General features: G+C 27.7%; 2 protein-coding genes across 2 annotated transcripts; both read right to left on the bottom strand.

Annotated features, from left to right (window-relative positions):
- Positions 1 to 125: 125 nt before the first annotated feature.
- On the bottom strand, positions 126 to 6,488 carry OCT59_010473 (uncharacterized protein; the record flags this gene model as incomplete). Its single annotated transcript, XM_025325741.2, has 2 exons — positions 126 to 6,114; positions 6,188 to 6,488. The coding sequence occupies 2 exons, from the start codon at positions 6,486 to 6,488 to the stop codon at positions 383 to 385; spliced, it is 6,033 nt and encodes a 2,010-aa protein (XP_025179768.1). The 3' UTR covers positions 126 to 382.
- Positions 6,489 to 16,527: 10,039 nt separating this feature from the next.
- On the bottom strand, positions 16,528 to 23,739 carry OCT59_010472 (uncharacterized protein; the record flags this gene model as incomplete). Its single annotated transcript, XM_066133033.1, has 5 exons — positions 16,528 to 22,572; positions 22,649 to 22,922; positions 23,001 to 23,301; positions 23,388 to 23,606; positions 23,682 to 23,739. The coding sequence occupies 5 exons, from the start codon at positions 23,737 to 23,739 to the stop codon at positions 16,528 to 16,530; spliced, it is 6,897 nt and encodes a 2,298-aa protein (XP_066000620.1).
- Positions 23,740 to 25,117: the final 1,378 nt, after the last annotated feature.

Genomic DNA, 25,117 nt, shown 5'->3' with positions numbered 1-25,117 from the left:
TCGGAAAAATAAAAAATTTTACCGGATATTTTAAAAATATCCGCCCTGCTTTTGTAATTTGTAAAACAGTTTTGGGAAGCATTATATATCAATCATAAGAATGAGACGAAAACAATACAACTAAATGAAATTATTTTAATTTAACTCCTTTATGATTTCGTCCGTATCCACTATGAAATAGGATATATTAATTGGCTAACAAATTATGGCTACCTTTCAAACAGAAACAAAATTCGTTGTTATATTTTATATATAAGTGGCATTTTCTTTAAAATTTCAACATCTTTCCATAAAACATTAATGTATAAACTTTCTATGAAAGAAAATTAGAATAATATTTTTTTTAGAACAATAACGACATATAATTGCTATATAAAAAATATCATGAATTTTCAGTCCCAATTTCAGACCCGAAATTAGATGCTTCCAATCCTTGATTCATAATCACGGTAGTATCTTCAGACCCGAAATTAGATGCTTCTAATCCTTGATTCGTAATCACGGTAATATCTTCGGACCCAAAATTAGATGCTTCTAATCCTTGATTTGCAGTTTCAGTAAAATCTTCAGCGGAACCAATATTATTTACTTCAATTCCATGATTAGAATCTGATCTCAAATTTTCGAAATTAGCTTGATGTTCTAATAATTCAATCTGTTCTTGATGTTTTGTTTTTATTTTTCCGATTCTATTAATAGTATTTTTATGGGTTTGTTCAATAATCTTATAATCATCATCTGATATAATAATATCTAAATCATCATTAAATAATTCATTGTCAGTTTTTAAATTATTTGATATTAAAATTCCTATCATATAACCTCTAAAAAGCTTCAATTTTTCTTTTTTATCATGCTTTAATTCAAAATTATTTTTCCAATTCTTTTTTATACTTTTAGCCTTAATTTTTAAATAATGTAATAAAGGATAATATTGATTATTACATTTTTCAAAAGCTTTTAAATAACCATCATAAATAATTTGTTTCAGTTCATAAATTCGAGTATTATTTCTAAAAAATAATATATTATTAGAATAATGAAGCAAAATTTTTAATTTTGCAAAAACACTTAATGCCCATTTTGTATGTTCACCAGAAAATGAATTTTCTTTTGAAATTATAAATTTAACAAATTCACAAAATTTTCCAAATAATTCTAATTGTATTAATAAAATATCTGATATCATTAATCTCATTTTCTTTGAAATTATATTCGATCCACATAACCCATTTAATTCCATTGCTAGATCAGCTTCAATCAAACTTTTAAGCACTTTTTTCTGATCTGCATCTTGTATAGGGTCAAATAAAAATTGTCGTAATTTTTCAAGCCTTTTCGAAAATGGAATACAAGATAATAATCCAATCATAGACATCCTTTCAATCTGATGATCATCGATATCATCTAGTTGAACGGAATTATACGTTAAATATTGTTTTGTCCTATTGGTGGTTTTACATAAAGTAATTTGATCATAATCACTATTATTACTGATAGTTGATAAAATAATATGTTGATCTCCCGGATAAAGTTTTTGTAAAGATTTTGATAATTTTCGTAATTTATTCATTCTATATGATTCTTCTGATGCAAAACAATTCATATCTCCTGGTAATAAATGAGTATTAATACACTCCAAATCTAACGTTCTTTTAAGATTTTGAAACTTTTTTTCTTCGGATTTTTCATATTTCATATCTTCGCTTATTATCAACTTCTTCGTACTTTTTATATAACGTTTAACTCTTTCATATGATGCTATAGGTTTGCTATTAATCATCTCTATTGGTATAAATAATTCTTTGATTTTTTGATCACTAACATTCATTCCGATTACAAAAAATTTGATATTATAATATTTAACAGTTTGATAAAACTGGGTAGGATCAAGATAATTTATGATTTGATTTATATATTTGTTCCCATTTAATTCATCATTAAGTATGACTATAGATTTCCCTAAATAATCTTTAATTATACTAGATTCAAATAAATCAAAATGTCCTTCTCTTTTAATATTCCAAATAGACATTGATAATCCAAATTTTCGACATAACTCATCCCAATAAATGGTATCTTTTTTAGTGGTTTTAGCATTTGCTACAAGTAAAACGTCGGAATCGCTATTTGATTCATAACTTGGAAAAACTTCAATATATTTGTTTCGTATTTCAATATCAAATTCTCTATCAGGTAATTGTATGGAACCAATAAAAAGTGTAATAGATAGGTTTGCATCTATAACCGTTGAATGTTGATTTTTTAATGTTCTAACCAATTCACAAAACGTATCTTTTGATTGTTTAGCTTCTAATAATGAAATTTCTTGTTCAAAAATATCATTTAAACCTCGGTCAGTTTTGAATTTCAAACTATTTTCTGGTGACATTTTTTCAATTTTAACTTGAACTTTAATAACCCTTTTTAATTTTGATTCTGATCCAAAATCAATTCGACTAATATTATTTAATCTCCAAGTAATTCTTGTTATGTTTTTATATGGAATATCTTGAATTTTAGTATCAGGACAAATTTGAATCGGATATTGTATATTAAATTGTTTCGGTAATGTAAAATTTTTTATTTCCCGATTAATTCCAAACATTATGGCTTTTAAATTTATCTTTCCTGTTATATTTAATGGTCTATCCCTCGAAGCTTTACTTTGTTGATTTATTTGAAATTCCAAGCATAATTCATCGTCACTTTTAATTGGACTTAATATTTTTTTCACAGAATTTTCAATAGGTTTAGGTAATTTTAAGCTATTATCATTTGGTAAAGAAATTTCAGTTGAATTTAAAAGATTAATGGAGATTTCAACATCATGACTGATTGGAGTTGGCATACCACCAGTATTTTCAACTTCAATTTTACGTATAACTATTCGACCTCCAGGTTCATATATTCCACTATCATCTGCTGGAGTACAATCATAATTAACTAAAGTAAATTGATATATTCTATTATATTCGAGATTTCTATTATTATCTATCACTCGATATAATTGATCATCACATTTTTCTAAACAAGATTTATCAATTAAATAAAGAAGATGTGTATCTTCTTGTGCGACCTTAATATTAATTGATCCGGTGGAAATATTGTCTTTTCCATTTGTATACAAGTATATCCAACCGGATATGTCCAAAGTGAACCGTTCATTAATCTTAATCATCCAACCGTTCGTATATTGTAATTTTCCTTGAATTTCAACATCCCCAACTTTAACATCTTTTGATTTTGGTGTAGATATTGTAAATTTAAAATTTCCAGGTTGGATGTAATCATTTAATTGTTGATTATTCAAAGCTAACCGTCCTTCATTTAAATCAAATACCAAATCAAATTTTTTATAAGTATCTTCTCGTGATAATGGTAATAAATGGAATGGATATGATTGAATCGGCAATAATGTTTCAGGTGTTTCTATTGAACCTAAGTATAATTTAAAATTAAATGGGTCGAGTAAGGTTTCATCACTGATTTTAATTTTGGTCGTTTCTAATGAATAGTTTTCACTCATTAAAGATTCAATTTCTTTTATATGTAAGACATTATTTGGAATATTATTATCTACTGAAGTAACTATAAGACGACCAATATTTGAAGATTTACCAAATTCTACATTACTAATATTCTTAATTTTCCAATATAAACTATAAATTTCTTCTGTTGCAGAAGGATTTCTGTAACCCAAATATTCTCCCATCTCAATAGGATATTGAATGGTAATTTCTTGTATTGGAAAATTATCAAAATTTTGTATTGTATGATTAATTGATTTAATATTAGTATTGAATTTAATATGATCTTTAATACGTAAAGGAATAATATTATTAAATCCATTTTCATTATTTTTGATAGAAAATCTCAAATTTATGTTCTCTGATTCAAACGTTCCACAATAAGGAATTGACTTATTAATTCTAAAAAATGAATTATCAGGAATTATATTACTCGTTTGTGAAAGTGAAATGATAATATCTTGATTATTTGGTGAAGGCATTTCACCTTCATTAAATACTATGACTTTTTCAATAAATCCTTTACAATTTGGTTCAAAAATTTTTGTACCATGATCAATATAATGAATAATATGTTCAACCCGAAGTTTAAAAGGCGTAGAATATGTATTAATATTGTTATTAATTCTATTAATTGTTTGAAATTTCCAATCAATTTTGTTGCTTCTATCTTCAAATGTATTTGCTATCAAAGCAAATATATGAGATTCATTTTCGTCTGTGATAAGATTTACATCACATCTCATTGGAGAAGTTTTTTGTGTAATATAAATAAAAGCATCTTTATCAAAATTAAAATTATGATCTAACAGAATTAATGTACCATCCCCAAATTTGATTGAACCTTTGACAGAATAATGAATTTCTTTTGATAAAGTTAAATTAATCGATCCATTATCTTTACAATATGAGATGTTAGAACCAGCGAGATTAATACATTCATTTTTTGTTACATCAAGAAATAAATGTGGTATATTTTCTGCTAATGGTGGTTGAATCGTAAATTTACGAGTTTGAATGGATTTGAGAATATTAGGTCGATCGTCATTATCACCAATCTGTAAAGTTACGGTAAATTGTTGAATTCCGTTATAATCTTGATCAAGTGAAAGTTTACTTGTAATTTGAATAGATTGATATGCTTCTATATATCTAATTTCTTGGTTATCAATTTCAATACCAGTTGATTCCCCTCTAGTTAATTTGGTTCTGATTAATCGTTTAAATGTTGAATCTTGTCCGAAGCTTAAATAACTAATATTATTAACGAACCAAAATACTTCATATTGCAAACTACCAGGAGAACGTATGGATATTACTTCACTTATATTAATCGGTTGTTGAATAACAAAAGAAATTGATGAATGAGTTAAGATTGGTACGGGCCTTTCAATTTTTGTCATTGTTGCTTTAAATTTATTTAAATTTATAGGTACGGACAATGGTATTCCGTTTGTTACAATTTTTGGATCATTAATTTTTATCGTCATTCCTTGATCGCTTCCAATATTTTTTGAATCATAGTCTAGCAAATTTAATGGTGCATCAACCTTTGGATTATTTACAATCCAAGTATTATATTCATCAAGTTCAATTCTAATAGGAGTATGTTTTGGTGTTGGACATCCTGTATTAAAAATTTCCATACCAACATTAATAGAGCTTCCAGGTTCAAAGATTCCAGAATTATTTTGTATTACACATTCAACCGAATTGATTTCTAATTTACAAAATTTTTCATCTCTACGTTGCCATTTGCCATATTCATTTATAACACCAAATTCAAAACTACCATTTGTTCCCATATATCCTCCATTTAAAAATTCTGTAGGAGTATACCCATCACACCCATTATCTCCATCAATCCCTCCAGGATTTGTATGAGTGATAATTTCTTCAGGAATAATTAATATAGGTTCGGGAGGTTCAGGAGGTTCAGCTGGCTCGATTAATCTAAAATTATCATGATAATTAGCATTTACTGTACCATGTAGATAGATATCATCTTGTCTAAGATGATAGATGTCGGCTTCTCCAAATCCTCTATCATAATGATAAGTTTCTTCGGTACTATAATATTCGATAGGAGGTCCATTATATCTTGTTAATGCATTAGAATCACCAGAATCAATTGAAATTCTAGCATCATAATAACATGATTGCTCCCAGCTGTCTCCTGTGTTTCTTATTCTATACTTGGTTTCTTCAATTCCACGAAAATGGATAGTAGCATCAACAGTGTCCGGATCATATCTGGTTAAGGCATTGTTACTTGGATATTCATATACTGCAGGTATAGTTTCCGTCCAAGAATATGATTGACCACCCATCCCACCACTACCACCTTTTCCACCTATTCCATGATACCCAGGGTTACCACCAATACCTCCTGATACTTCAAACTCACCAATTAGCATAAGTAAATGAGCATCATATTCATTCACACTTATTTTAATATGACCACCATTACCACCATTACCACCTGAACTTCCTCGTCCTCCATCACCACCATCACCTCCTCGTTCACCATCTGTGCCAATTGTAGACATGGTTGCATCAATTCCGTTACTCCCATTATAACCATCTATTATAATAAATAATTATATTAAGTTTCGCAATAATAAAATTTGTAAGTATAAATAATAATTTAAACGTACCATAACCATTTGCACCATTTCCTCCATTTCCTCCGTTACCTCCAACAGACGTAAAATGAATTAATCCTTCTGTACCAAGATTATAATTACTATTAATGTATTCCACATGCCCATTTGAATAAGTTTCTGTGCCATAAATATTAATAAGACCGGGTTCATTTGAATACGGAACAGATGATAAGGTAACATCTATATTCCCACCATCTGAACCTATACCGGCTTGACCCGCATTTGCGCCATTTCCATATCCATCTGAAGCATCATGTCCGTGAGAACCCGACACATCAATTGTATCATCCATTTATAACGTATTGTAGGACTCCAAATAGTTTAAGTTAAAAAAAAAAAAATTCTTTTTTTTTTCATACAAGTTTAAAAAGTACAGTCCTCATTTATAAATATTACGATCTAAATGATAATATTCATTCAAAAAGATGTACATTTTTATTTACATTTCACAAAATCTACAAAATCTAAACCTAATTTATACAGTATAGAAGAAAAACAAAAAAAAAACAATGCAAATCTATTCATTATTATACGCAGTAGCACGCAGTACATCGCAGTAAACAAAATGTTGTAAGTTTTCCGGATATTAAAAATCCTTATTCGATTACTATTCCGCGTTATTCGAGTGATTTGACTGTAGCTATGGTGGCTGTCATCGGTCTAAACATTTCAAGTAACTCCAGTGATAATCAGTGATAATCTTTCAGCCTAACAATTTATTAGTCCTTCGCTTCGCTCCGGACTAAATACTATTCGTGTCGGTTTCACAAATGTCCCGTTGTCCGCCCGCTCACTGTGTGAGTCGATGGCCATCCATTCGTATTGGTTCTTCTGATATACGTTATTCTTTGTTTATGCATGATAAAAATAAAACCTATTTATTCGAAAAATAACGAAAATAAATGATAATTTTGTTTAAACTGAATTTTATAATGACGAAACATCCTTTTTTTTGATATTTCAATTAAATTTACCGTGTTTAATTAAGTTTAATTAAGATTTTGCTTTCGCTCCGGATTCCCAATGGTTACTGTTCCCTAGTAAATAAAACAATTAATTTAAATTAAAATTTAATAAAATATTTACAATAGTAAATTACTGGTTAACAAATTTAGTTAAAATGATTTCTTTACAGCTTTATATTATCAATTAATTTTTGTTCGTCAAAATAACTTAGTTAAAATGTTAAATTTTGTTATTTGAATTTATATTGTCAAATGTCCATAAAGGAAACAACACCTTCCTAAAGACGTCCTTACAACCCATAAACATTTATCTGAACAGTTACTCAATTTTTAAAAAAATATATTCATCATATTAATTGCTTAAAATTAAAATGCAATCGCATACTTTCATAACTTATTCTCACGGAAAAAAGCTCATCGTAGACATAATCGATATCAAACATCCTAGAGGTACATCAAAATCCAAGAAACGAAAACTTAAATCTATGAAACACCCTGATCTTCAGTTTAATAACGAAGAGGAAATTGTTGACGAAGGATGATCACCCATCCCTCACAATTTTGGATAAATATTAAAAACTTATCAGGTAGCCAACCGAGTTAAAGAAGCTTATAATCATCATCAGCAAAAATTAATTTCTAAAACTAACGCTGATTGATTTCGCCAAAAGGTAGCTAACAAATATGAAACTCTTTAATATAAAATTAGTCATACACCAATTCAATATATCACCGCTTCCATCATAAGAATTAGACTGTTTTTTCATTATATTTATCATAACTAAAAATCTTATAAGCGGGCCTTTATTTTGAAATTTTCACGTGTATTTATATAACTCCCCAATTTTTCACCCACACGTGACCTAATAATATTCATCACCGCCCACCGCGTTTTCACCTGTTTATATTTATCGGCTGAGCACTTATTTTTTCACACTCCCTTAAATGTCACCGGTCACGTGTGGTGAAATTTTAATTATAAAATTGGTAAATATACTCAAGATCAATAATCATGAGTCATCTCTTTTGCGGGAAAAAATACTCTGGACTAATAACTAAAATTTATATAAATAGCCTTTCCAAAAATTTTTAGTATATTCGTATCATTACCCTTCTCTCTTACTTTCACTTCATTTCCCTTATTTCTTTTATCACTCGTTCTTCTCTTATATCCTTTTTTTATTTATATATTTTATATAGTATTTCTTATATATATTTTTATAGTTAATATATCCTTCTGTTCCTTTTACACACTTCCCTCCCTACATCTCATTCATATCCATTCTTTCCTTATTATTTGGGTACTTTTGTTGGAGCAGCATGATGCTATGCATGGGCGGGAGCATAGCATGCTTACTTTGTAAGCCTGTGAGTACCAGCTTTTGCTGCAGTCTCACAGTAGGGCTGGTTGGGAATTTTTTGGAGCGGTATAGTACTATGCGAGGGTTGGAGCATAGGCGCTTACTTCAGTAAGCTCGTGGGTACCAGCTTATTGCTGCAGTCCTGCGATAGGACCGGTTGGTTGTGGAACGGCATGGTGCTATGCGTAATTTTTATGGGAGGAGCATAGTACACTTCTTAGGAAGTCCCTCTGTGGTAGGGCCGTAGTACTTTGTCATTAATATAATAATGATAAGTAGCAATTAAAGAAAACCATTAAACGGAATGGATATATAGACTACCGATTTTAATTGTAAGTAATTTTTACTAAGAAACAAAATTTAGGCACTTTTTTACATATACCTAGTAGAAGAATAAACGATAAATTTAGCGTATGTGACGAAGGGGTGAATATAATCACGCGCCTCCTTTACAAAAGAAATCACATGATGTGACATAATTTTATTAGTTTGTCGCGTATTAACAACTTATCTAATTAACTTTCCATATATAAAGTCACTAAATTGAGTAACTTACAGTACATGTCTATGATGTGGGACGACTCCATCAGTTCGGCTCCGGTTCTACGAGGAACATACCAGGAACTGGTTCTGATATGAAATAAAATATTAAATTTTTTAATTTATTTAAAAAATGAATTATTATTTAAATAAATTAGTCAAATTATTCAATAAATTTTAGTAAATTGATATTTTTATTATCATTAAATGTTTGTTTGTTTGTTATTACATTATTAATATTGATTGTTGTTTTATTATTTAACTATATTTATTAACTTTTACTATCAAGCACATACAATCAATATATCATAATTATGTATAATTAAACAAAAGAAATTAGTTTTATTGTTTGGTAAAATAAGTCGAGAACCATTTTCGAAACATCGACTTTCATGGAATTGTTTGTTCTACTCGAGCTGCTCGGTTCAGCTCGAAAATGGTTCCAACACTCCAAAATCGAAACTTTTTCCATCCCTGATGATAATTGTCTTCAAATAGAGGTGCCACAGAACATCCATAAATAAAATGATTACATTCAGCATATTCAGCATTGAAAGTTGGACAAATAAAATATTGTATGTATTAAAAATTTGTTGTTATATTCTAGACAATTTCTTTTTGAAGTGGTATATTCAACTTGGTATTTTTTTCGGAACAAGAATTTATTTTAAAACTCAATGTAATTTTATTTTATAAGTATTATTTTTTAGCATTGAGAAACTTTAGAACAACAATAATAATAACAATCGGCCAAATCCGGTCAAAAATTTTCATAAAGGTCTCGGCGATAACGACGATAATGACTGCAAATACTACAAATAAAGGAATGAAATTATTTAAAAAAGTCAATAATTTGACGATAAATTTTGTTAATTAAAAACTTACAAAAGTACACCATTTTCAGAATAGTTTCTATCAGCATCAACACCTAAAAAAAATGAATGAAATTAAATTCAATATAAATTAAACAGTATATATAGAAAGGAAGCTTTTTTTACTGTCATAGTATATAAAAGATCCTGATCCTCCAACCGGATCATCACCTTGCTATAATAAAGAGTTAAATTGAATTAATTAAGGTATTTATTAATTCGTTTATTAGGTTTCTTATAAGTAATTTAGAAATAGACCTTATAAGAATTTGAATATGTTCTAACATGTCATTGTTATTCATTTTAAATTATAAAATCTTTTAAGATTATAACTTTATATTTTAATAATTAAAAACTAAAAGAAATCTGGATTTTTCATGGAAATGTCTTTTTGTTTTTGTTTACATGCTGATCATTAATTGTCTTCTGTTTTAAGCCGAAAATCAATCCAAATCAGACGCTAATGGTCGATATCCGAATTATCTTGCTAGTGATTAAAATATACCAATCGCTAAAAACATTCTAATGCATAAATTGCATATGATCCATGTTTGATTAACTTAATTAGGTAAGGATTACACAGGTTATGACATCCCATTCTATTTTACTTTTTCGGCAGTTTTAATAAGCTGATTCAGTTATGTTAAAGGACGTTCAGTCATCGGATATATTAAATATATCAATATATGCTTAATCTTATCCAAAATATGGTAATTTACCGTATTTTGCAGGGTATTATATATGTATATATCTCATACTCGGGTACTATATCCCCGCAATACGGTAATTCATAATTTTCAAAAGAGGATGTCCGTATCATACATATTTCGACAATATATTTGTACTATTATGTATGTACATTGCCCGTACCGCGTTTCCAGAAAAGAAATCTGCCGAAACATTCTGGGCGTTACGGTCAATTTTTGCCGATTTATTACATTTAATTAAAACTTTTATAATTTAGTTTTATTTCTTTTAATATTAATACGTGTTACAATTTTTGAATTGTGTTCAAATAATTGCATTGTAATCTGTTCCACCCGTTATCCTTTAAATAGTTGAATAATATAAATATTTGTGAAAAAACCTACCGGATTTGAGATTTAATTTTCTATCTAAAGAGATTTTTAGAATTAAATCATTAAATTTTTTTCAATATTTTTAATAAATTACTTAATATTGTAATTAAATTAATAATTTATCATAAAAGGGAAATTTTCTAACTTAATTTAACGTTTACGGCGGCTTGTAAACTCTGCGACTTGATGCATCTAATAAAACTAATGCACCCTTATTTAAAGGAAATGAATATTTTGTTTATGTTTGTTATAAATATTTTTATTAAATTTTCTTTGTTCGAAATATTAATCTTTAGTAGCAAATAATTGAGATAAAAATTTTATCATTACGGACAAGGACAAAGGACAATAGGACTTTTTTTAACCTTTGTCGGCTTTGTGTGATTCCTTTTATTTGTTTGGAGTGTGCAACATACGACATCACGTGTGTTTATTTTACTCCATCCTCACGTAGTATCAAGGTTGTTGTGTGAGGGTGTGACAAAACAAATCGATCTAAAAAAAAAGATTTTTTTTTTTTGTTTCATTAAAAGCATTAAACTTTATTGAAATTTTCTATTACATTTCTAACTATATAAAAGTAATAAAATTGAAAACAAAAAATTATATTTACAGATTGTACATTTATACATTTAAAACTAAAATACATCTATATCTATCAATTATTAACAGTGTTGGTTTCGTCCAATTTGATCTACAAAAGTATTTCCAAATTAAGGTTTCGGAGGTTTCGGATAGTCAAATACTGTACGATAGTTTCGGACTTATGAGGGCGAAACGTTTCGATTTTGTAAATAGTTTCTCTTGTAAGAACAATCTGTAATAAATAAACTGAATCTATATCTATAATAACAAGTTTATATCTATAATAATAAGAGTAATTATATAAAAATATATATATATATTTTATAGAAATGCACTTAATAATATGCTTAATATGCCAAATCTTGACATTCTCTATTGTTCTTCTTATTCAAGGAAACGAAGAACCATTGAAGAACTCGTTCACATAGTGATCATTACTTGACTGAGGAGGAAGACGAATTATCATACTCAAAAAAATTGCATCATTAGTTTGAGTGCGTATACCATGACAAGTTCTATACAAATTTAAACGTTGGCGTAGGTACCTCCTTTGTCTTAGTCTTCTTTGATTGACAACAGAATTAGCATGGTAAGAATAATTTCGTGGATTATACATTTTATTAAATTTTATTGACAAATATGAGCCATATATTTTAAGTAAAAAATCTTTAAAATCTTTCTTTTACTTTAATCTTTGTGAATATTAAATTGGCAATATAATAAAGAGTTTAGAAAAAATTTTTTCTTTCAATAATCATTCATTCCCATATTTGAATCATACTACTTTTAAATAGAAAATTAAGGTTTATCTTTAGATGGCGTTCATCTATATGTAACTCGACATTGATTCAACACAACGTGCTCGGATCTGATCTTAAAATAAGAATATATGTCGCTATTGTCCGTTCTATTATATTAATATTTAATGCAGGTAATGCAGGTGTAATAATTCGTAGGCCGCGTAATATGTACAACTATCATTTTGTTGAATGTTTAGTTCTACAATGAACCGTGTTTATCTCTTAAATACTATATAGTATATACAGTATAATAGTATATTATATAGTACTGTAACGCGTTTTTTTTTTCTGGCAATTTTTACTGATTTAATAATGGTTAATATATATATATATGTATGTATAATGTATGTGTATATGACCAATTCAGTATATTTCGTTCTGAACCCGATTTAAAATACTAAATTTAGATTTTTGGTGACTCGATAGTCGGTCCGTACCGAAATTCATATATTTGTTATGATAATAAAAAAATAACTTAATCTGTTTTTGGTTTAAGATACTTAATACGAAAAGTTAGCAAATGCAATTTACAAGTAAGATGTGTTCCACTTGGCTACATGGAATTCTTTTAGTGGTCTGCCGATCCGATCTTTTTTAAGAATTTGTAATAAAATCATCATTATTTTTTTTTTGAAACGATATAAATAGAAACATTAAGTGATTAACTGCTTATTCTATGATCATAAAACGAACGAGGGAGATTAATATACTGTAATATTATAATTATTCATCTAAACTAATTATTAAAGTACCTTTACGGTGCGCAAAAATTTTTTTGATTGTACATAAAAAGTTAGATCGTTTTTTGTGGTAATACATATTTTAGTGTTTCGGAAACATTAGAGAATACGAGATATACGAGATGCATTAATTCTACCGTAGAAACGTGTTTACGTGTTTATATGTCATTTTTAATAATGGTCAAAATAGTAATCCATCAGTGGTAATGGATATAATATAAGGATATTAAAATAATTGATTTTTTTAATTTAATATATGCATTTAGAAAGAGAGTGCATTTATAGAGTAAATAGCATTTATAGAGGGTGCATTTATGGAGAGTTGACTATAATTTTAATTTAAATAATTTAATCTTACAATTCAAAAACAAAAACTATGAAAGGTATTCGTTAAATATTAGAAATTTCCTTACTATACTAAGAAAGGTAGTTGAATGTCGATCAAATAATAATTTTAGACGTGTGAAATTCATGATTTTAGTCCGTAACTTTTTTTGTACTGGATTGATGCGAGGTGACGTCTATAAATCACTTGATATGCTTAGATAATATTTTGAAAAAACATCAGCCATATTTTTTTCCAACATCAAACTGAATTTCATTTTGATTTGCTAGGAAATTGAAGCGAAAATTTTCAGTTCTTTTTTTTAGATTTAAAATTGAATCTTTAATGCTTGTTCAAATTTAATCACGGTATATTTTTATATATTAATATAATATTTACATATAATTCAAACAAAATTATAACAAGATCGTCATATGACCTGATCATTACATAAAGTTGCTGGGATAAAAAAACCAAATTTTATAACATTGTGACCAATCAATACAATCAATACAGAAATTCCAATTTAAACATTTAAATCCAAATCATTCATTATCAACAATATTCTAGCACTTTACCTCATATAAATCTGTAATATGCATCATCATATCAACCATATCAATCGCGGCTAATATAATGATTACATTTGGTATGACAAAGGGGTATTACAAAAATTCTTTTCGTATAAATCAATAAAACTATACAAAAATGCTAAAACATTAAATTACACATTTATTTGTTTCACATGATTTTAACACAAATGATTCAATGAATAATGATTCAATGAATATTTTATGATTTCGATCTTGTTACCAAAATATTATCCAAAACGATTAACAAGAGGATCGTTCGAGATATATATAGTATTTATTATGTAAATTTTGACCTTTTTTATCATAAATCGTCATAAATCGAAGAAATTTCCCAGTTTTTTATCGTAAATTAATAAAGAATACGAACATTAATATTGTTCTTTCAGGGGAAATCAAATTTATGATAATCATTATTCCGCAGTCGGTGATATTTATGATTATTTAGGTTAACAAATCATATAAATCGGTTATTATCCTTATCAAATATATCAAAATATATGTAACTCATAAAATAATAAAGATTTATTTATCGAACAAAAAAAAAAGGACGATAATGATACGCGTAATTTTTCACATGTTTTACATACACACACATATACACAAACATTTCTTTGTCAAAAAATTTAAATTTTCAATTACGTCATTGGAGAAATTTTTCTAAAAATAGGTACACGCCAAAGGAATGGTTTTCAAAGATAATTGTGGATGCACCTTTGTTTCATTGAAAATGAATACTCCATTTTAAAATCCTGACAAAAATCGCGGTATATTTTACTACTAAAAGCTTTTACTCTACAGAATTACTTAGTAAACTCAATCTTTTATACTTTTCCGAATATAGGAATGAATGATACTAATGTTTATTTACTTTTATGTCCGTAATCAGCTAAAAAGAAGATAAAGGCAAATAATATCTTCCAGCCACCTTAGAATGTGATTCGAGATTTATGCAGAATAAATATTTTTTGTACGATCTAAAATATATATATAAGAAAGACATGGCAATTTTTCTATCAAGATGTTAAAAAAAAAAACAATAATAACAAAACCAATAGACATTAAACACGAGAAATACTGTACAATGTCTTTCTCAAATCAATATAGACAACATTCTTTTAATAGAAGGAAAATTCGCCGTCAAAGAATTATTAATCAAATTTATCGAAGAAATTACAATGATACCTTATTCAGAATTTCGCGACTCACTTTTCAGAATTCTGATAATTTATATGTACAACAATTATTTAACGGATCTCATTTCAATTAAAAAGAAATACTTTTTAAAAGATTCAATTTATCGAATTTATCAGCCGCAAATATTAATCGAAGACAGGACCTCAAAAAATAATACATCATAAATTTTTTCATTTTTAAATTAGTACCAGCACACGAAATTTTAGACACCGATTGTCGATTGATATCATTAACGACTAATCGTTTACGTTATTGTTAGTTTATTTAATTCGAAATATGTATTATCTGTTATATACCAGATACTGCTTATAATAAAGCTAAAATTACATATTACTATATTAGATTAGTATTAGATAGATTAATAGATTATTATTAGTTCTAAATCTACTCATCATATCATATTTAATTATTAGAATACATTTTTATCAAACCTACTGCTAAGGAAATATGGAATTTCTTAGTATTCACTTTCTCTTATTGTCTCAGTTTATATGAATCTTTTATTAATTATAATAAATATTATACATCTTATTGTTTCGATTCTAAGAAATCAATTTTTGTTGTTCCCAATTGTTCTCTAATTCACAGAACTTTCCAAGATTTATTTATTTAGGCTGATTTTGAAATAACATTATTTCTTGTTATACATGGGAACAAACTTTACACCTTAACCCATTCTTAGTGTATCTAAAACAAGTATCTTACATTATAAATTGTAAAAATCGACTTTATATGCATATTCACCCATGAGTTTCATTTATCTTGTTTATTTTTACTTTGATAATATCATAAATTAATAAAATGTTAACTTTTAGAATTTAGATTACCTATTTTGTATAATGTAACAGTTCTTACCACGAGACGAAGACCATTATGTCCGGAGCATAAATCAAACCATAACTGAACCAATCATCCATCGACTCATGCTACGAGCAGGCGTTTTGTATCACCACGTCGAGAATTTATAGCGGAGTCTAAAATATAACGCACCTCGTGACATGTGATTTGTATGAATAACTTTTTTAAGGAAATGCGAAACAATTTCAAAGCAAAGTTTTCGAAAATTTTATTGTGCAATGGTAAATTTGAACCCATTGTCTTGCAACGGGTGAAATATTAATTAATTACAAATAAATAATAAATAATATATAAAATAATAATAATAAATAAATAATAAAAATAAAAAAAAAGTGTTCGAAAAAATAATTATAAATATAAAAGTTATCTATATATATATATATTATATCTCAGTTATATTTTAAAAAAAATAAAAACTATTAAAAGCACATAAATTTATTATTTTTCTTAGCCATAAGTCTTTCAACTCGGCTTTCAAGAGCAAGTCTAGCTTTTTCGGATTTTTCCTTAGCTTTCCTTTCTTCTTCCAATGCTTTTTCCATATGCACTTTTTGATTTTCGACTGAAGATTTAGTATTTTCTATTTCAGTTCTAGCATCATCTAATATGGATTTTAATTCACTAACATATTTAGATAATTCTTGTTTTTGATTTAAAACCTCATTCAATTCTTCCTTAGTCTTTTGTAAATGTGATTCATTTTCTTTAAATTTAGTCTCAAGATTTTTAATAAATTGTTTATTTTTCAAATTCTCACCCTCTTTACTCATTATCTTCTTATTTAATTTTTGTATTTCTGTTGAGAGTTGATTATTATTAGCATTATTTACTCCTTCAATATCTCTGCAAGATTCATCTAGTAACTGTTCTAACTCCGAAATATGTTCCTGGAGATTTTTGATAAGATCATTTTGTTTCTTGATTTTACTTTCGTGCTGTAATAATTTTGGAATTAAATTTTCGTCTTTATCCGAATTAGTTTCCTTAGATAAATTACGTACTAAAGCATCATTTATTCCTCTAGATGCTTGTGCAGAAAGATTTTTGATTTTTTCTTTCAAGGACTCATTTTCTTTTGAAAGTCGTGAAATTTCTTTATGACCTGTCGTAGATTTTTGTTTCAAACTAGTTATTTCTTTTTCACGATCCATTATCTGGCTATTAAGATCGGTAACTTGAAGTGCCATTGTATTTCCATCATTTCCAAGTGCCCATAATTGTTTCATTAAAGACTGAACTTTTTCTTCAAGTTTACTGCATTTTTCAAAGTAATTTTCATTCTTATTTTCTAATTCATCTTTGACGGTTTGTAATTCCTTGATCTTGACCTTCATTTCCATTAATGAATCGGCATCATATGAATTATGTTTCGATATTTCATCATGTAAATTCTCGCTTTCTTTTGTCAAGATTGTGGCACGAGCTTCCAATTCAATAATTTCAGCGATCAAGCTATCATTATTTTTCTTTAACAATTCATTAGAGTTATTAATTTCATCAATTGCAAATTTTTTGGTTCCGGAATCTTGTGCGTCGAAGAAAGTATTCGAGGATTTTTGCGATACTTTGAGTGGTTTAATTTCTCTGCTCGTATTAGGAATTTCTTTTACTTTTTGGATATTCTTTAATTTATTTTCTAACTTGTTAACAAGCTCAATATGCTTGTTCTCGGATTCTTGAAGTTTCATAAGTTCCGCATTAGATAATTCTACTGCTTCTTCCAATTCATCCACATAATTATTTTTCTCTTCCAATTTAGTTTCTAATTCTTTAATGAATTTAATTCTTATAGCTTCAGCTTCTTTAGCTTTTTCCAATTCTGCTATTAATTCGGCAGTATTATTCTCGTGATTTTCATTCTGTTGAGCCTTTGATAATAATCCTTCAAGTTCTTTAACACGTGTTGATTGGCTTTCATTAGTTTCTTTAACTAGTTCTATCTCAGTTTCTGCAATTTTTGATTCTAATTCTTTTATACGTTTCTCTGCCTCAGCTTTAGACGTTATAGCTTTTTGTAATTCAAGATTAGATTTCTCAATTGCAGCTTCTAATTCATTAATTTGGAGATTTTGTTTCATCAATTTATCTTCTCTTCGTGACAAGGAACTATTTGCTTTATTTAATTTTACCTCCATTTCTTTAATAATCTTGGATTGATCTTTATCAGAATTATTTGTATTTTCAAGTTGAGTTTGGATATCAAAAAGTTTTTCTTTATGATTTGTAATGATATCACCATTAAGTTTTGATGATTCTTTAGCTAAAGCAAGTTCTTCTTCTAAAATTAACATTTTAGATTTTAGTTCTTTTACAGTTTCTTGATGCTTCGATTCATTTTCTTCAAGAGTTGCGGTAAGTTCTTTTGATAATTTAACATGATGATCACGGTCCTTTTCAATGTTCATCATTTCAGATTCAAGTTCGTTCAAAATTTCATTTTGAGCGACCATCTCAAGTTTAGTTTTCGTTAAAGCTTCTCGTAAAGAATTAACATTCTTATCCCCAGAATTTCCTGCTAGCTTGAAAGTTTCGACTTCAATTTCTAATGTTTCTTTTTGTTTCTTTTCATTCGCACATTGTTTTTGTGTAGTATTTAATAAACTTGAAACTTTTTCATATTCTTGAGTTAAAGAAGTATGAGTTTCATGAGCAACAACTAATTCTTCTTTCATGTTTTTCATTTCATCTTCAAGGAATTTCACAACCTCTTTTTGAAGATTAAAATTCTCTTTCAACGTCATTAATTCTTTAACAGTAGATTCCTTTGAGTCTCGCATTTGATTAAGTTGAAGGTGTAATTGTTGGATTGATATCTTTTGTTCATTATTCAAATTTTTTAAGTGTAGGATTTCTTCTTGCAACCCTTCAACTATTAAAAGTTTTTCTTCTGAAATAATAAGTTGTGTTTGCAATTCTTGAACTTTTTTACACAAATCAGTTTTTGAATATTTTAACTCATCAACTTCATTCTTTATTGAATTGATCAGAGAATCTTCTTTAAATTCTTCTAAGGAATTTGTAATTGTGTCAAATTCATATTCCGGATTTTGTTCTTGCTCGATAACTTTTTTAACTTCTTCTAGCGAATGTTTTATCTGATCAAAATCGTTAAAATTTTGATCATTCAATTGAATTTCAAGAGATTGAATTTTTTGAAGTTGTTCAGATTCTTTTAATTTCAAATCTTGTATTTGTTGTTCAAGAATAAATAATTGAGAACTATGCTCTACATTCTTCAATTTTGTTTCTAATGTTTCAATGATTTTTATATGAGATGTCATGGACTCTTTAGTTATAGCTAGATCAGATTTTAATTGAATTAAATATTCATCTACTCGAGTTCCTTTTTCAGAAATTCGGTTTTCCAGTTCAAGAATTTTATTTTTTTGTATGATTTCAACATAATGCGAATAATCCAATTGTTCTTGTAATTGCGATTCTTCGGAATCGTTTCCTAATCTTGCTTTCAATACGCGAATTCTTTCAAGAGCCATAATTTCTCGTTCATGTGCAATTTTTAGCTCTTTTCGTAATCTATCCAATTCTGATTGACGAACTTGATCTGCTTCCCCATTCTCAAGGCTCTTTCTAAGTTCAGATAATTCTTTTTGTAAAGCTTCTTCTTGTTTTTGGACTTGGAAAAGATTCATTTTCAAACTTAAAGTCTGCGCTTCCTTTTGTCTTAATTTCTTTTCTAATGTAACATCATTTGTAAGATCTTTTTTTATGGATTCAATCAATTCATGTTTATTTGTTATTTCGGTTTTAAGATTCTTTAGTTGTTCTTGAAGCATCATTACAATATCTCGTTCCACTTGTAAATTTTCAATTGTTTCGGATTTGTTAAATAATTCTTTTTGTAGATAATCGAGTTTTTCTTGGAATTCTTTGATAGATTTTTGTGAAAGATCTGATAAAGGAATTTGTATAATTGTATCTTGTTGAGCAAGTTTTGCCTTTGATAATTGATCTTCAAGACTTTTAACTTTATCTTCCAATTCTTTTAATTGATCATTAGAATTTTGTACTAAGCGATCACTAGTATTTTCACCAATTTTAACACCAGAAAATCTTATACTTTCTTGAGACCTACGTCTGAATTCTTGTTTTGTTTCTTCGAGTTCGTTTTCAAGTTTTTGTATGGAATCCTCATAATTAACTGAAGGGAATAATAAAGATGCTATTATATGACTTTTTACTATCATCTCTTTTTGAATTTTATCGACCAAATTTTGAAGTTCTGAAATCATGTTTTGTTCTGTTTGTACCGATTCAGAAATTTCGTCCTTTGAAGATTCGATAGAACTTTTCTGGAATTTAATAAGTTGATCCTCAAGCGCTGTTATGATGATTTGCAAATCACGAATAGTTTCATTATTCACATCTTGATTCAATTCATATTTAAGACCGGAAATATGTTTTTCAATTATCGTAATTAAATGGATATTTGGAATTTTTTCTTTCTCTGCAAGAATTTCCAATAATTTACGTTGTTTATCTTTATGTCTTTTAACCTCTTCTCGAAGTCTTTGTACAAGTTCGTCTTGTTGTTCATTTGCAGCTACTGAACTACTTTCATAAGAGAATTCAGTTTCTTTTCCGGACATAACTTCAAGTTGCGCAAGCGTATCTCTTCTTTTGATTTCTTCACGAAGATTTTCAACGATTTCAAGAGTTTCAGAATAATTTGTTTTAAGATTATTAAATTCATTTTTGATGGAATCTAAATCAGAATCTTTATCAGCGTGCACATTTTCTAATTTGTTTGATTCAACTTGAAGATTTTGAATCATTGAAGAGGTAGTGATTTTAGCTTTTCTTTCTAATTGCGTATCTGATAATTTGGAACGAAGTTCATTAAGTTCGGCAAGAGATTTCTCATATTTATTCTTAACTTCATCTAATTCTGTTAGTGTTTTTTCGTGCATTATTTGAATATCATCAAATTGATCGAAAACGGAAATTGGAGAAACTGGAGTAACTGAAGGGAATTCCCTAATTTTATTCGGTCTTAAAAAGGAAGGAGTATCCATAATAGAAGAGATAGAAGAAGATTTTGAATGATTATTTCTTGAATGTGAAGTTACCTCAATTTTTAATTTTTTCATATTTTCAATTTCATTGATAAGATTTTCAACATTTTTCTCAAGTCGTAAAATTTTATTATCACGAACTCTTATTTCTCCTAATAACCATTTATTTTCTTCTTTATCAACATTTTTTTGCTTTTTAAATTGTTCTACGAGGGCAAGATATTTCTCTTCTTTAATTTGTAATTCTTTTTCAAGTTGAGAATCAAGTCTACTCATTTCTAAATTTTTATTTTCATTTTCTTCTATACGAGATTCAAGATCTCTAATAAAACTCTCGGCAGATTGTTCGTTACCAGATAATTTTTCTACATAATTTTTTAAATCATTAATAATTAATTTATCTTTCTTTATTTCGTTAGAATCGGAATTCAATTTTGCCTCAAGATCTTTAATATAATTTTCGGTAGTTTCTTCTCTTTCATGAAGTTTTGAAATTTTATGTTTTAAATCATCTATCTTCGTTTTACTATGTTCATTAGATTCTTCAGCTTCATTAAGTTTACGTTCTTGAACTTGCATTTTTGATTCTGAATGAGTTAAAGCTGCACGAACCAATGATAATTGATTTTCAAGGGAAGAGATAGATTTTTCATACTCTTGAATAAGAGGTCCAACAGCTTTCTGAAAACTTGGCCAAACATTTTTAATAAAAGATTTATCATTATTTTGTTTTGATCTTGATTCATCTTTTGAATGAGTAGAACTATTATCATCTTGAACCAAAGTAACATTATCAGCATCTTCCTCCGAATTAGAATCGTCAATATTTTCTTCAGTAATCGAATCCGAAGTCTTTGATTTTACAAATTCTTTTGAAAGATCATTAAAAGAACGTTTAAGTATAATAAATTTATTTTCAAGTGAATTGATTTCTTTTTCATTATTTGAAGAAGATAAACTTGATTGATCATTTGAAATTGTTCCAGATTCCAAATCATTATCAAATGAAAATGTCAAAGCACCTTTTAAGGCTTTGATTTCAGATCTTAATTTTAATACTAAATTTTGTAAATGTTCCAAATTATTCCAACCTTCCTCTTCTTCTTTTTCTTCTACTTGATCTTCTTGATGATTTATATGAGTATATTTTATTTTACGAGCATGTTTAGCGTATTCTAATGTATTAACAGTTTCTTTAATATTATATTCTATTGGTGAAACGCAAGCTATAATTAAAGCTTGAATATTATTACAAAGATAATTTTGTAATATTCTAGTAAGTTTACTGCCTTTATAAGGTAAAAATGTTGAATTTTCTGATGGATCTCCAAGAGCACAAATTGCATTACCAATCGCGACTTTGGTCGTTAATTCATTGGTTGACGTAAAATGTTCTTTTAATTTATGTTCTAACCCGAAGCTACCTTTTTCCTATAATGTAAGAAAAAAAAAAACTGTTACACAAATTTTTGAATAAAAAAAAAATAAAATAATAATTATGACGTACCATTTCGTTACCAGCTAAATCAACGAAATGAAATTTACTTGTTACCGTAACCCATTCACCATCAAATTGTTTATTTAATTTTGGAGAAAAAACCTTATTTGGAGTTGACGGAGTTGACGGAGGTGTATCTGAAGAACCCGTGGAAGGTCCATTATTTGGTATGAATTTTTGTTGAGTCAAGGTGAAAGTAACAATTACGTGTGAGTTATCAGGATCATGTCGATTTAAATCTTGCGCGTTTGATCTTCGATTCAACTGTCCTAAGGATAAAAGGCTTTAAAAAAAAAAAGATTAATTAAATTAATGAATCAAGTACAATATATACCTATAATTTTTCATAAAGTATACTTACCCCGTAACTTCTTCAGCACTATTAACTCTAATTTCTTGTAATCCAGTTAAAGAAGTGTTTAATTTTCTATCACCGCCTTCGCAAAGCAAATCTGTTGATTCATCGTTATATATTTCCACGAAAGAAACTTTCATGAAAGGTTTACGTGTTTTATATTGAGTTGAATTTACACAAGACAATAATGTTGTAATTGATCTTGGAATTATTCCCTTTGATTCATGAGTTGATTTTTCTGTTGTTCCCATCGTATATGATTTGCCAGATGATGTATGTCCAAATGTTAGTACAGTCACGTTGTTTCCTGCGCCACACGAAAATAATCGATTAATACTTCAAAAAAAAAAAATATTAATATTTTTAAAAAATTTATAAATTTATATAACATACCTTCTAAGAATTGGTCTATTAATTTCATGACAGTTTTGTCATAAATCTCTTTTTGTGTTGTTTCCGGACCAAAGACATGATCAAAGGTGAATGATTGTTTCTTTTCACCTTGGATAACAACTTGATTCGGCGTAAAAGGTGTTGTGGAAATAACATTTCTCTGTAATCTTGATGGTATCCTAACTAACTCTTCAGCGGACAAGGGTCTTATACGAAGAGCTTTATGTAGTAGATTCATTGTTAATAATATATTACTTGCCTAAATATTCAAAAAAAAATTTCCTTTTAACTTACCAACTTGCACTTTAATTTCTTTAATTTCGCTAATATTATCTGTGTTGTTATTGGACATATTAATACGAACAATATTCTTTTTGGTAGAAGGATAAATACAATTTATAAAGGAAAGTAGATATTGAAAAAAAGGAATGTGGATTAATAGTAAGGTAACTACAAGTTGGGAATATGGGATTAAAATTTTATTCAAAACAGAATCCAGTTTGTATGATTATTTGATTTATGCCGGGTACCTGCCCGAAATGTAGAAAAAGATTTTAAGTCAACAAATCTAAAAAAAGATATTGGTAAAAAAAATGGGTTTAAAATAAATAATTTATTATTGGTTTCTATAAAGTCTAGATCAAATAAATTAAAATTCTATTGAAAAATATGGAATATGAGATTAATTGAAAGGGTAAAGTTTAAAAAAGGTATGCGTAGTATTATTTATTATTTTTTTTTCTATAAAAAAATGCGGAGGAAAAAGAATGAAAATAAAATAAAAAAAAAATTATTAGAGAAATTTTCAACGTAAAAATTGTCAAAAACTATTAATTAAAACTTTTACCAATAAAATTCAAGAACTTTTAAGGTTAAACTTTCAACGGCAATCTGTAGTTCAATAAATTAATTTGATGCATATCAATAGTTATTATTATTATTTATCTATTATGTTAATTTGATAAACAAACGCATATCTTTGATAACCAATTATTGCTGCACAAATGACGGAATTTTAAACTTTTAATTGGTGCATAAAATAATTTTTGTTTACTGTTTACTGTTTATGATAAATTTAAAATTTACTAAAATTTTCCTAAAATGCTGTGGATACACGCATGACGTTGAAATCTTGGTCAAACATTTGTTGGGATAGAAACAATTAATTTAATACTGAGAAATCTGTTAAAAATATTTTTTTTTTTTTTGAATTATTAAAATTAATAATTTCGCAAATACTCACCCGTCTACATACAAATATTAGCAAGTTTGATAAATCCCGTTATTTGTTCATATTCTATATCCCAACTATGATTTCTTAACCATTGTTGGGGAAAAAGGGACGTGGAAGATGATGTTACACATTTCCCTTTTGGAAAATTAGTAAAAGGCTTAAATGCCGACCAGAATTTATAATTTTAACATTTCCTAAAATTAAGTTCCCTTACTGTTGTTGAAGTAACCCCAGTAAGTCTTCAAAAAAAAAGTAAGTCACGTTTTAACAGAGTAGATAGTACTTCAAATCCGTGTGATGAAATCCGGATGAAAACTTTTAATTTAATGAAAATCCGGATAAAAAAAAAATTATTTGTCCTACTATTATATGCGCAACATTAAAAACTATCAACTGTTAAATCAGATCATTGGTTTCAGAAATATTTTGAGTTACCTACTGCAATTGTTAATGATTATCCGAAATTGCGGATTTTCATCCGGATTTTCGGTTTAAT

This window comes from Rhizophagus irregularis, chromosome 18 (assembly GCF_026210795.1).
Source record: "Rhizophagus irregularis chromosome 18, complete sequence".
In the NCBI taxonomy this organism is placed as follows: domain Eukaryota; kingdom Fungi; phylum Glomeromycota; class Glomeromycetes; order Glomerales; family Glomeraceae; genus Rhizophagus; species Rhizophagus irregularis.
Note: the sequence above shows the minus strand (reverse complement) of the source record. Positions and strands in the feature narration are given on the sequence as shown.